Source organism: Camelina sativa, chromosome 20 (assembly GCF_000633955.1).
Source record: "Camelina sativa cultivar DH55 chromosome 20, Cs, whole genome shotgun sequence".
Classification (NCBI taxonomy): domain Eukaryota; kingdom Viridiplantae; phylum Streptophyta; class Magnoliopsida; order Brassicales; family Brassicaceae; genus Camelina; species Camelina sativa.
In genome coordinates, this window is record NC_025704.1 from 11,619,131 (window position 1) to 11,630,441 (window position 11,311).

The 11,311-nt window shown below is 36.5% G+C and overlaps 2 protein-coding genes across 4 annotated transcripts in view; both read right to left on the minus strand.

The window, feature by feature from the left end:
* LOC104770524 (ubiquitin carboxyl-terminal hydrolase 8) overlaps positions 1-4,183 on the minus strand; it is an 11,344-nt gene extending 7,161 nt beyond the window's left edge. The window contains exons 1-9 of the mRNA XM_010494959.1: positions 3,921-4,183; positions 2,994-3,245; positions 2,338-2,479; positions 1,722-1,781; positions 1,500-1,592; positions 1,033-1,350; positions 793-933; positions 488-658; positions 10-104 (exon numbers count right to left, since the gene is read on the minus strand). Of these exons, the coding sequence (XP_010493261.1) occupies positions 10-104; positions 488-658; positions 793-933; positions 1,033-1,350; positions 1,500-1,592; positions 1,722-1,781; positions 2,338-2,479; positions 2,994-3,245; positions 3,921-4,012 (1,364 nt within the window). The 5' untranslated portion in view covers positions 4,013-4,183. The remainder of the gene's footprint in view (positions 1-9; positions 105-487; positions 659-792; positions 934-1,032; positions 1,351-1,499; positions 1,593-1,721; positions 1,782-2,337; positions 2,480-2,993; positions 3,246-3,920) is intronic.
* Positions 4,548-6,940, minus strand: LOC104770525. Of its 3 annotated transcripts, none has more exons than XM_010494960.2 (4): positions 6,797-6,940; positions 5,840-6,068; positions 5,203-5,450; positions 4,548-5,117 (listed from the first exon to the last, which is right to left on the minus strand). In XM_010494960.2, the coding sequence occupies exons 1-4, from the start codon at positions 6,923-6,925 to the stop codon at positions 4,725-4,727; spliced, it is 999 nt and encodes a 332-aa protein (XP_010493262.1). In that variant the 5' UTR covers positions 6,926-6,940; the 3' UTR covers positions 4,548-4,724. The 3 variants fall into 3 exon arrangements, with proteins under 3 accessions (XP_010493262.1, XP_010493263.1, XP_010493264.1); XM_010494961.2 differs by having other exon boundaries at positions 4,551-5,117; positions 5,840-6,073; positions 6,797-6,895; XM_010494962.2 differs by lacking the exon at positions 6,797-6,940 and adding an exon at positions 6,636-6,780 and having other exon boundaries at positions 4,551-5,117; positions 5,840-6,073.

The window sequence follows — 11,311 nt, forward strand, 5'->3', positions numbered from 1 at the left end:
CGCATTGATGTGCATGGCAAAGGTAGCGATAGGTACATGAACGGATCAAACATAACAGAAACCTTTTTGCAAATAGGACAAACTAATGTTGATTTGTATTGGCCCTGCAACCAGAAATGCATATAAATGTATTAGTGATCGACAATATTAGGAAATTTTCTTGGCATGGTCAGATGGTTAAAGTGCAAAGAGCATCATATCAAACGAAAAGCAACTCTCAAAACAAAAAGTGTGCATAGAGTATTCTACAGGGCAATATCTCCTTAAATCAACGAAAATTTTATGTGCACGGAACTGAAATCAAGAAGATAAAATTGCATTTAGATCAAAATGATACTTAGAACCCCGAATTGGATACCAGAATACTAGACAGCTTGATCCATCCAACATTTTTTGACTAAACTAAAGATTCCTAATGTGCAACCCAATCCTTCGAGTGGTTGTCAGCAGACGTATATAAACAATTTAGGAACCTGAAGATAATTACTTGGCACACATCAACAATTATCGAATCATTGCGAGCCACATGATTTCGCCAATATTCATCAGCCACTTCTGCGTCTGGACGGCCATCTCCATCTTTTGCTTCCACGTAAGGCTTGTTCTTTACACGGTTTAAGTCCTCGTGGAGTCCATCAAGCAAGAAAGCTAGAAGTTCCTGCAACCAAGTCAAGAAACCTCAAAACATGAATGGAATATCCCAATATGCAGTCTTTAATGCTGAGAGACAGGTAGAAACATCAGGAACGCTCACTTAATTCAGATTCTATAAACTGAAGTGTTTTCCCTGACCTGCGAATCATGCTGATTAAAGCCACTAAACTGAGGAGCAAAGCGAGCAAGTTTCCCTTTGAATGTCCTTGGGGCCACTGTTGATGCACCTGGCGCCCACAGACTCCTCAACAAATCACCAAAAGCTAAGGCGATCTCACCCTGCCAGAAGAAAATTTGATCGGTGAGGCTAACCAAGAATATATCAATTAGCCACAGCAGATAATATGTATTTATACAGCAAGACACAATTTGGCATACTTTCATTCCCAATGGGTTGTCAAGATTTATTTCTTTACTATACTCTCCAAGAAAGAAGTCGACAAGCTTCGGTGTGTGAGCCAAGCATTGAAGGGAACTGTTCATGAAACAAGTATTTCCTAGATTCTGCAAGCCTGTCAACCCCAAAGTTCCAGCTTCTCCAGCTTTTGCCAAAAAGCTCAAAGAATTACTCCGTCCAAATCTAAACACTGTGCCACCATTAATGCCATTGGTTTGCTGTGTGGAACCATCTTCCTTTTTTGATTCCTTCAATTTGATGGAGTCTGATAATCCATAAATCTGAAGCTCTAGGAGCATCTGTTGGACGAAAAGTAATGATGAATAAGAATGGCATCAAAGAAATAAGGAAAAAGAAAAGGAAAAATGGAAGGCAAGTCTGAATAAGCATTTCGTTGTAACATATTATGATGCAATTCCCGCATTCACTCAAAAAGCATTACACTTACTTCCTGATCTGCTTGTTGTTGACAATCTTTGGAAGTGCTCACATCACTTTCAAAAAACAAGGTTGTTTGGCCAGAAATGTCCCAAATGCGCAACTACAGAATCAAAAGCAGCCGTATCATTTGTAATTTGCATGAATAAATATTGCATGTACCATAATATGCATAAACTGACATGCATATCATGTACATAGTAGGTAAAAGATCATGCATGGAACACTATACCTGCTCAGAATCCAGGCTGAATATCTTGCATGCTCTTCTGAAGCATTCAACTGAATTGTCCTGCATGAGGGAAAACATAAGATTTGGGACCAGAAACAACAACTGAGAAGCTAAGCAAATTTTTTGCAGGTAAGAAGATCAAGAAACTATGTTTCTAATATGGTTCAAGCAGAATCTTCATTGGAATCTGAAGTTTTAAGTATAGGAGTATATTCTGTAGATGATAACAATGGTATTGAATTAGTGAAACAAGTAGAAGAACTGTACAAGACATCTTGGCCCACTGTAAAACAAGACGTTTCAGGATGGATAGCAATATTCTAGCAGGAAATTTTAATATCCATAATAGTTTCAACAATTTCCTTCTCAAGTTTCATGTATACAAGAGTGGCAGAACTACAGACCTATAGTTCTGTAATGTTTTGTCTGGTACGGAAGTTTTATTTTGAAACATTAGTTCTAAGGAAACCAGGTCCCAGTGAAAAAGAATCCAGTTTAGTTTCCTAATCATCTTCAAGCGCGCCAATTAGTTAACCATGGACATATTTTAAGAAAATGTGGCACCATCAAGGCACTTGATCAGGCAAAATAAAAAAGGCTGTAAGTTTAAAGACACCTTTTTGCAAATTTTAACCGCCAATGAATTGGTTTCCTGCACAACGGAGAGCCTGAGTTGTACTGGATAAACATCAGCTCTGTCAACTCCTCCAGCCGAGAAACTTTTAACGCCTCTCTCAGTATTTTTATCATCATGATGCCTGGGAACAAAGATTAGGGAAATCATCCTTGCTTTTTAGAAGGAATAGTGTATAGAAATCCCAAACATATACAAAGGGTACCAACTATATTGCAAGAATAGAATAGGTACCATGATTAGAAATCCTGCATTATAACAATAACCTTAATTAAACTTTACATTTTCTCCTACCATGATTAAACTTTATACTTATTTTCTCACACATCGTAATACAAACTTCTAATATAGGATATACTGACAAGATGCCCAAAATATAGGCAGAGTCTACTTAGCGTCACATGTCCTAAAAAGTTTCTAATCAACCTCAGCCTGTTCTTCAATAAATTTGACCTCCAACGAATGAACAGATACAGTAAATAAGAAAGATTCCATAGAAGAAATCAGTTGATCGGATACTGGGATAGAAAATTTCCAGTCCAATTGGATGTAACACTAAAATGACAAGGATCGTGACAGATTTACCCACGTCATTTTAGAAAGACCGATCAGATATGTACAGAGAAAACAAAACTTACCATTTGAGTGCCTGAAGCCACATATCACTTGAGACTAAAGCAAAGTCCCTGCCTGAGACGCTTGCTTCTCCCGTTTCACCATTCTGTAACGCATCTCCTTCTCTCTTCAAATCGAACAAAATATCGGAGTTAAAGATGTTATTTATCAACTTCATAGGGCCTCCATAAGAGGAGCCAGTTGTTGCTGTATACAAGATCTCTCTTTTTTCAACTAATTCAGAAGGCATTGAATCTTGGGCATCTTTCCACCACCTGAAATTGAATTAACCCTTTGCTTAACTGAATGATTTCCAAATAACATTGCAGAGTACTTATATAATTCTAAAATGAGTGAGAATCGTATTTGGTAAACCTTTGATTGACTCCCATTCTAGTCTATCATTAGCTCAACTATTAATCAACTATCAACAAACAGACCAAGACACTGAGTACCTATTTCAATCAATACTGAAACCTAACAAATATAGCCTCTTAGGCTTTGGGAAAGTAAGAAAAAAATGACAATGTATTTGACATAGAAATGAATACGCAACTGGTATTGTCTTTGAAATCTGATTGTTGAGCACTACATACAAAACAATATCAAAGCAAATCTCGCCACTCATCTAGTGAATCCAAATCACATTCATTTGATTCTTCCGGAGTAACATCGCAAATAAGCTCAAACAAGAATCGGGTAAACAAAACCCATCCCTATGCATCCGAAATAAAAGAAGGATCCATGAGTTTTAAAATCCCTAGATCAATCAAATCAAATTACTAAACAAACTCCCACAAGATTCATATCCAAACCCCAATCGAATCAAAACTCACTCTGGATGCGATTCAGATTCGCCGAATATTCCCCAATCAAACATGAAGAAGAAGAAAAAAACGATACGATAGAGCTAGAGAAAGAGAGGCGGAGAAGAGGAGAGGAGATAATACCTCAAGGGGACGAAGTAGACTCTCTGCTCGCCATTGAACGAATCGATCCGCTGAGTTGAATCGGGAGATTCCTCGGACGACGTCCCGTTCATTGTTCCTCCTCCACACACACACGGTTGTCAAAAGAGAGAAAACTTTTTTTTCAGACAATCAGCAGCAGCATCTACAACACACCAGCCAGCCAGGGCCAAATGAAAATAATAAAATAAATAAAAGGAGAGAGATTTGGCCCAGAAAACTTTATTTTCTTTTTTCTTTTTTCAGGGAAGTATTGTTGTCCCTTGTGAAGATGATATAGGGGAAAGGAGGGAAATTTATATGATAATTTTTTTTTTTTTTTGTCAATAATATTATCATTTATGACAATTTTATGTATTGACATCAATTAACGTATTTTAAATATTTATATATTCTAATTTTACCCTGTTTCCCGAATTTTTTCTTTATAAAAATATGGTTTTTTTTTTTTTTATAGTATAATTATTGGTTTTTGTAATGTCTGAGCTTTCCATTGAATTTATATAGTATTAAAGATGTTTAAAGTGGTCGATATAACATAAAAGTATTAAACTGCACTATGGTTTCTTTGTCAAATTGGCTGATGATTAAATTAGTCATCCTCCATAATCTTGAATTCTAATTTTTGTTTATTTGGAAAGTATATCAGTACAGTAATTATATAAAACTGTTCAAATATGAATTCTAAAATTCTCTCGTGAAAAGCTCAACTGATCTATAAAGCCAAAAAAAAAAAAAAAAAGTGGGACTGAATCCCCTAAAACACAGAATATGTTCAGTATCACATCAGTAGAAGAACCTTGAGGCAGTGTCGTAGACTGTCCCACCAGGGTACTGACCCCTTGGCTCGAACCCGTGATCTCTGTTTCCGCCCTGAAACCTAGCTCTCTCTCCGTATGCTTCAAACCGTTCTGAACCATAGGATCTGGATGGTGCATCCGCCGAAGGTACTGGATCTTGAGCATTGTCAATGTAACCTTGGGGATGACCAGATGGCAGTAGACTGGCTGGACCAACCGTGCTTGGATGGTACTGATCAGTCATCCCCATGGCTTGCTGCTTGTATTGTTGCTGTCTGGCTTGTGATTCTTTCCTCATGATCTCTTCTCTCTTACTTGTGTGACGTGCTCTAAGTGTAGCTAACTGTTCCTCGTACCGAGTATTAATGGTCTTTATTTTCTGTATATCAGATTTCAGGTCAAGTAATTAGAACCCTAAATAGAGTAAGTATTTCAGTAGCACAACTTTCCAATTTGTTGCTAACCTCTCGATGTCTGGCAATCTCTGCATCCTCTGCTTCGATTTGATCTTTTGCTAGTCTGGTTATATCATCCATGAACTTTTGCTCCAGACCTTCAAAGGTCTGCATCCCACGGTTATTATCATAACCAGTTTTGGGGTTTTCTTGGTGTTGTGATTGAGCTCTGGGAACACTGCCTTGCTTCTCCATTCCAGGCTTTGGATCCATTTGGCCACGGTAATACGTCCTCGATGAATCAACACCTTGTTGTCCTGTGTCAACAGAACACTGTAATCAAGAGATAAGACTTAAAAGCTCGAGAGAAACTCGATGCAGAATACATAAGGAATCATATCATTTTTATCTTTCCTCTGACGATTTCTGCAAATATCTCAACCAGAACTAATATTCCTCCCATCCTATGTAAATGTCATTGGAACGCTCACCAAGTATAGGAACAACTGTTGGTCATAATAAAGCACGCTAAGTCATATATGAGTATGAGCGTTACTTGAATTTACCAAGGCTACTGCGCAATAGTATCATTGTCTGTTAAACCTAAGAAACATGCCCATCACATGATGATTGCTCTTCTTTATAATGCTAAGACCTAAGACACAAAGACCTGACTATGAATACCGACACAGTAAGTAAGACTTACCTTCATTGTAAACTGCAGTTGCCATTGGTCTTGACATATTTGGGCCATCTCTTTCCCATCTCCACTGACCCTCTGGTCGTGAATCTGAAAATGGTTGGTCCCTCTCAGGCGTGAATGCCTCTAGTTGACCTTGGAAATCAGAATGGGCGTCCTGTATCTGTCCAGCTCCATATGCACCGGCAGGTGAGTCCGCAAAGTTTTGTCTTCTCATTTTCACTTTCTCCCAAACCTAACCTACAAAGTTGACAACTCAGAATAAAATTCAGGTACGGCTCACATAACACAGTTATACAATCTCTAAAACCAACTAAGGAAGTAAGGACATGAACATATTAAACCGCAGAGAAACAGAATCTAAATTAGAGCCACCATTCAGCTACAGCTTTAACCCTAATGTACCAATTCAAAGTGGATTACAAATAATACTCTACAGCATCTTGCAAAACCAATCCAAAGCATCGACTTTTTAGAACCAGTCATTAAAAGAGACGCCAAATCGTAATAAGCATGACAATGCCCCCACAAAGCTTAAGTAACCAACCAACAATATGAAACCAAACAATCACACATCATTCAAACATGAAAAGCCACATTCTTTTTATAAACTCTCTAGCTGCCACAAAAAGTATCAAGCAGCCCAAATTGGCAATAGATACTAGCTCCTAATGCTTACAGATATCCCCAAGGAAGTTTAGCAAACTACAGAGGAAATATAGAGGCAAAATTAAGATCCACACAACCAAACAGTCTTGAATTCTTATTTTAATACGAACAATATATCAAAAGCTTCTCTCACAGTCTTTAGTCCCCATAGTTCCGTATTCCGATATCAGTTTCAGATGACAGAGAAATTTCGACAGTCACTTGGGGAGAAAAAAATTGAATCTTTCAAGAGGAAAAAAAATACGATTCGATCTACTACGAGGAACGATGGAATCTGAGAGTTTAACAACGTACCCGACGCGGAGGAAGAAGAAGACGACGCGCAGAAGGCCGACGAAAGCCGAGGAAGAAGCGATGTACAATTTTAATTTTGTGAAATATGTATGGGTCTCTGATTGGGCCTCCGGGTCGGATCTGTGACATTATAAATACGGTTACGGTTTAATTACGGTCAGGTAACGGTTTAGATACGGTTCCGACGTGTCTTGAGTAATCTTCAAAGGATAGGAAGTACTTCCGACGTGTCTTGAGTAAGCTTCAAAGGTTTACAGTAATTTTTGCATGTTTTCATCTTCTTGTTTTCTATTGGAATAATAGTTTTGTCAATTATTGTTCGTAAGTGAATTGTTTGTTTAGCCAGAATACAGATTTAATTACAAGCTCTTTGGGAAGAGAAAACAACAACAAAAAAAGTGCTGTAACAACAATTATACCACGCATGTTCGTTCGGTCCGAATAAATTTTTTAAACCTATATTTGGAAAAGATGGAACGTGAGTCCGTCACTGGTTTGCACCGTCCAAAGGTTTCTCCTATGTTACATTTTCTTCTTCTTTCCGACTAAGCAAGTAAGTATTAATGTTGATAATTACTAAGGGCTTTGAATGGTTGTACAGTATGGTACAGACCGGATAATGCATGCCACTATTTTAGTATGCAAAAGATTGGACTGTAGTGTGGAGAAGACTAGTATGGAGTTTATAATGGTATGAAGTTTTTAATGAGTGGAATGAAAAATGCAGACTAACAGTGAATTTACATTGGTATGAAGTTGTATGCTTAGATGCATACTAGTATTGAGATTTTTAGTATGCAACAATGCATATTGATATGCAATAGTGAATGGTTAATTAAGTGTGGACTAGTTCAATTTTAGTCTGGTCCGGAGGAGACTATACAACCATTCAAAGCTTAGTATTTTTTTTTTGTTCGACAATACACTTAGGTTGTGAATGGTTGTCCAATCTGCTCTGGACCGGACTAAAGTCGGACCAATCCGCAGTAAATTCACCATTCATCATTCCAGACCAGTATGCACTACTTCATAATAGTCTGCAATTGAAAAAGAAACTACGTACTGTGTAGTTTGTACAGTTGGTCCAATTTTTCTGTTTACTCCTTAAAACCTCCATACCACCTCCATACAACTCCATACCAAAAATTAAAGTTGGATTAAAACGTGCTATTGTAACTAGTTGGATCCGAGTGCTTTGTTCTCATTTGTTAAACTTGTGTTTCTTTGTATTTTTGAAAAATTAAATGTGTACACATATGATCATTCATAAATATTAAAAACCCACAAAATAAAAAGTCACATTCTCAGAAAAAAAAACTAGAGCGACGAGAGAGAACTCTCTTCTCTTCAATCTTAGAAAGCTAATTTTCTTTTTGAATCAACCATTTATCTCAATAACCGAAATAACATTATTTTAGGATAATCGAAATAATAGATTTTGATTTGTAATTCTAATCTTAGAAAGCTAATTTCTTTTTTGAAACTCTATGTTATGGATAACCGAAATAATAGATTATGATTTAAAAAACATCTTGTAATAGTTATTATTAATTATGATAAAAAAAATAATTTTAATTCTTTGTCCACACCACTCCATACTGAGGTCCGATTTTTACCATTCATAATAGTATGGTGTTATGCATACTATTGTATGGTGTTGTGCATACCAATCACTACAAGAAAATGCATTTTGGGACTACAGTTTGTGACTACTTATTCTGCTGCAAAATATAGCGACGTTTTTGAGACTAATTTGCGACGACTAAGCGACTACAAAAAAATTAGAGAGAAAAACATCGCTTATTAACAACGAGACATAAACATCATAAAAGGGTCTCAAATAAGCGACTACATTAGGATGATTTTGCGTCGAAAACAAATTCGTCTCATAATGGTCACAATTTTGCGACTACTCTGTGACCAGCTTTATAGTCGGTAAGGATAGTCGCAAAATGTCGCATATTGAGGACTTATTTGCGTCCACATTTTTTACCCATACCATGTAACAAAGTAGTCACAAATTGCGACTATATTGTGACATATATCTGAAGACTTTGCGACTAACACCTGATTTAGCTACTCTTTTAAGACTGTTTAGCCACTCTCTATATTTTTTATTTTGAAATTTCACATTTGAGATTCATCTACATGTTTAGGTTGAATTTTATGCTTTGTTTTGCTCACCTTATTAATAATAACTTTCTCAAAGTATTAAATTTCAATGAATATAAACTAAACATCCATAAGTTCAAATTTTATCCTAAGTGTTACATGTTCTTTTATAAGAATGTGTTCCAATGAAGAAAAATCAAAACTAAGTAATGTAAACATTGTTTAACTAAATCTTACTATTACAAGTAATTTATTGTATCTACTATGAGTTCTCATTAGTGATTTATATTGTTCATAATGTGTAGAATTCAAGATTTTTATTTTGTGACTTTAATAAGGTAGTCTTAAAATAGTCACATAGTACGACTCTTTTGCCACAATGTTACGACTGAAGACTTTTGTCACACTTTTGCTACTAATTTGAGACTTATTTTGCGACTATATTGTGACATATATCTGAAGACTTTGCGACTAACACCTGATTTAGCTACTCTTTTAAGACTGTTTAGCCACTTGCTATATTTTTTATATTGAAATTTCACATTTGAGATTCATCTACATGTTTAGGTTAAAGTTTATGCTTTGTTTTGCTCACCTTGTCAATAATAACTTTCTCAAAGTTTGCGACTAACTTGCCACTATTTCCATACTGTTTTATTTTACGACTAGTGTGCTACTCTTATGCGACTGCTTTGTCACTATTCTTGCGACTGATTTGCTACCTCGACTGATCACTAAGTGTAGTTCTTGCTTTAAGTGTTTGATATTCAATAGTTTGATATTCAATAAGTCTAAGTTTCTAGTTGTTGTTTGATATTCAACAAGTCTAAGTGTCTAAGTTTGATATTTAATAAGTCTAAGTTTGTAGTTATCGCTTTAAGTGTCAATAATTCTAGTTGTTGTTTGATATTCAATAAGTATAGTTGTTGCTTTAAATGTCGGTTGTTTCGGTTGTTTGATATTCAATAGTTTGTTTCAATTGTTTCAAGTCCATATTTAGTAGTAGACTTACTCATTTTATGTAGCATGTTTAACCGGCAGAAAGGTCAGCTGTCTCGAGCGATGTCTGGAATATTGAGGAGAAAGTTTGATGGGCCTTACTACAGTTGGAAGGTTACTCCACTACCCATTCAAGAGCGATATTTCATGACATCTGCGGTAAGGTTTACTCCGTATTTCTGTTATTGTTGTTAATTATGTTTTGGTATTGTTGCTAACTATGTTTTGTGTTATTGTAGTGGAAGTACAATTGGGATATCTGCATTACTGAGCTCGTTAAAGCAGGTTTCTTGAAGATAGCCAAGAAAAGGATGAAAGGAATTGTCAGTCAAGCTAGGAGGAGTGATGTACAACCACCATGGATTGGTGAAAAATTATGGCCTCTTATGGTGGAACATTGGAACACCCTTGATGCAATTGAGAAGAGTGAGAATGCTTCACAGTNATAAAGTTTACTCCTTATTTCTGTTATTGTTGCTAACTATGTTTTGATATTGTTGCTAACTATGTTTTGTGTTATTGTAGCGGAAGTACAATTGGGATATCGGCATTACTGAGCTCGTTAAAGCAGGTTTCTTGAAGATAGCCAAGAAAAGGATGAAAGGAATTGTCAGTCAAGCTAGGAGGAGTGGTGTACAACCACCATGGATTGGTGAAAAAATATGGCCCCTTATGGTGGAACATTGGAACACCCCTGATGCAATTGAGAATAGTGAGAATGCTTCACAGTGAAGAAACTCTGATCATGGAGGTCTTGGAGTGCACAAACACTTAGTTGGTCAGAAATCATTTGTGCAAATTCATCAAGAGATGGTAAGATTTCTCTTTTGTCGAATTCAGCTCAAAGTTTTTCTGATATTTCCATGTTTTTTATGATATTTCCATGATTTAATCTGTTTCACTATCATTGTAGGAGGAAGAGTTGGGGCATCCTGTGTCACTGGTGGAAGTGTTTCTTAATACACACACTCGTCCGGATGGAACATTTGTGGATCAAAAAGCCAAACAAGTTGCTGAGACGTATGAGAGGACCATAGAAAAGAGACAAGCTGAAACAGAGGAAGATGGTCCAGATGGTTCAGAGAGTTCAACACATCATAATCTTTTCCTTGATGAAAGAAATGAAATCTTCCTTCAGGTAAATTCGTTTCTGTCTGTTTTTTTTTTTAAATCTGGTTTCATTTAGTATGTGATGATTACTGAATGTTTATCTCTTAGTTTAGTGTACTCATACAGACCACAAAGGCAGCCCATTTGGACTTGGATCACTTGTGGAGACACTAAAGAAAAGGAAAAGGACAGAGAGTTATGCAAGCGCTTCTCCAACAACTCTTGGGGAGCTTCAAGATCAACTTCGGCGCAAGATTTCTGAACACGAGGCTGAGAATGCACAACGTGATCAGA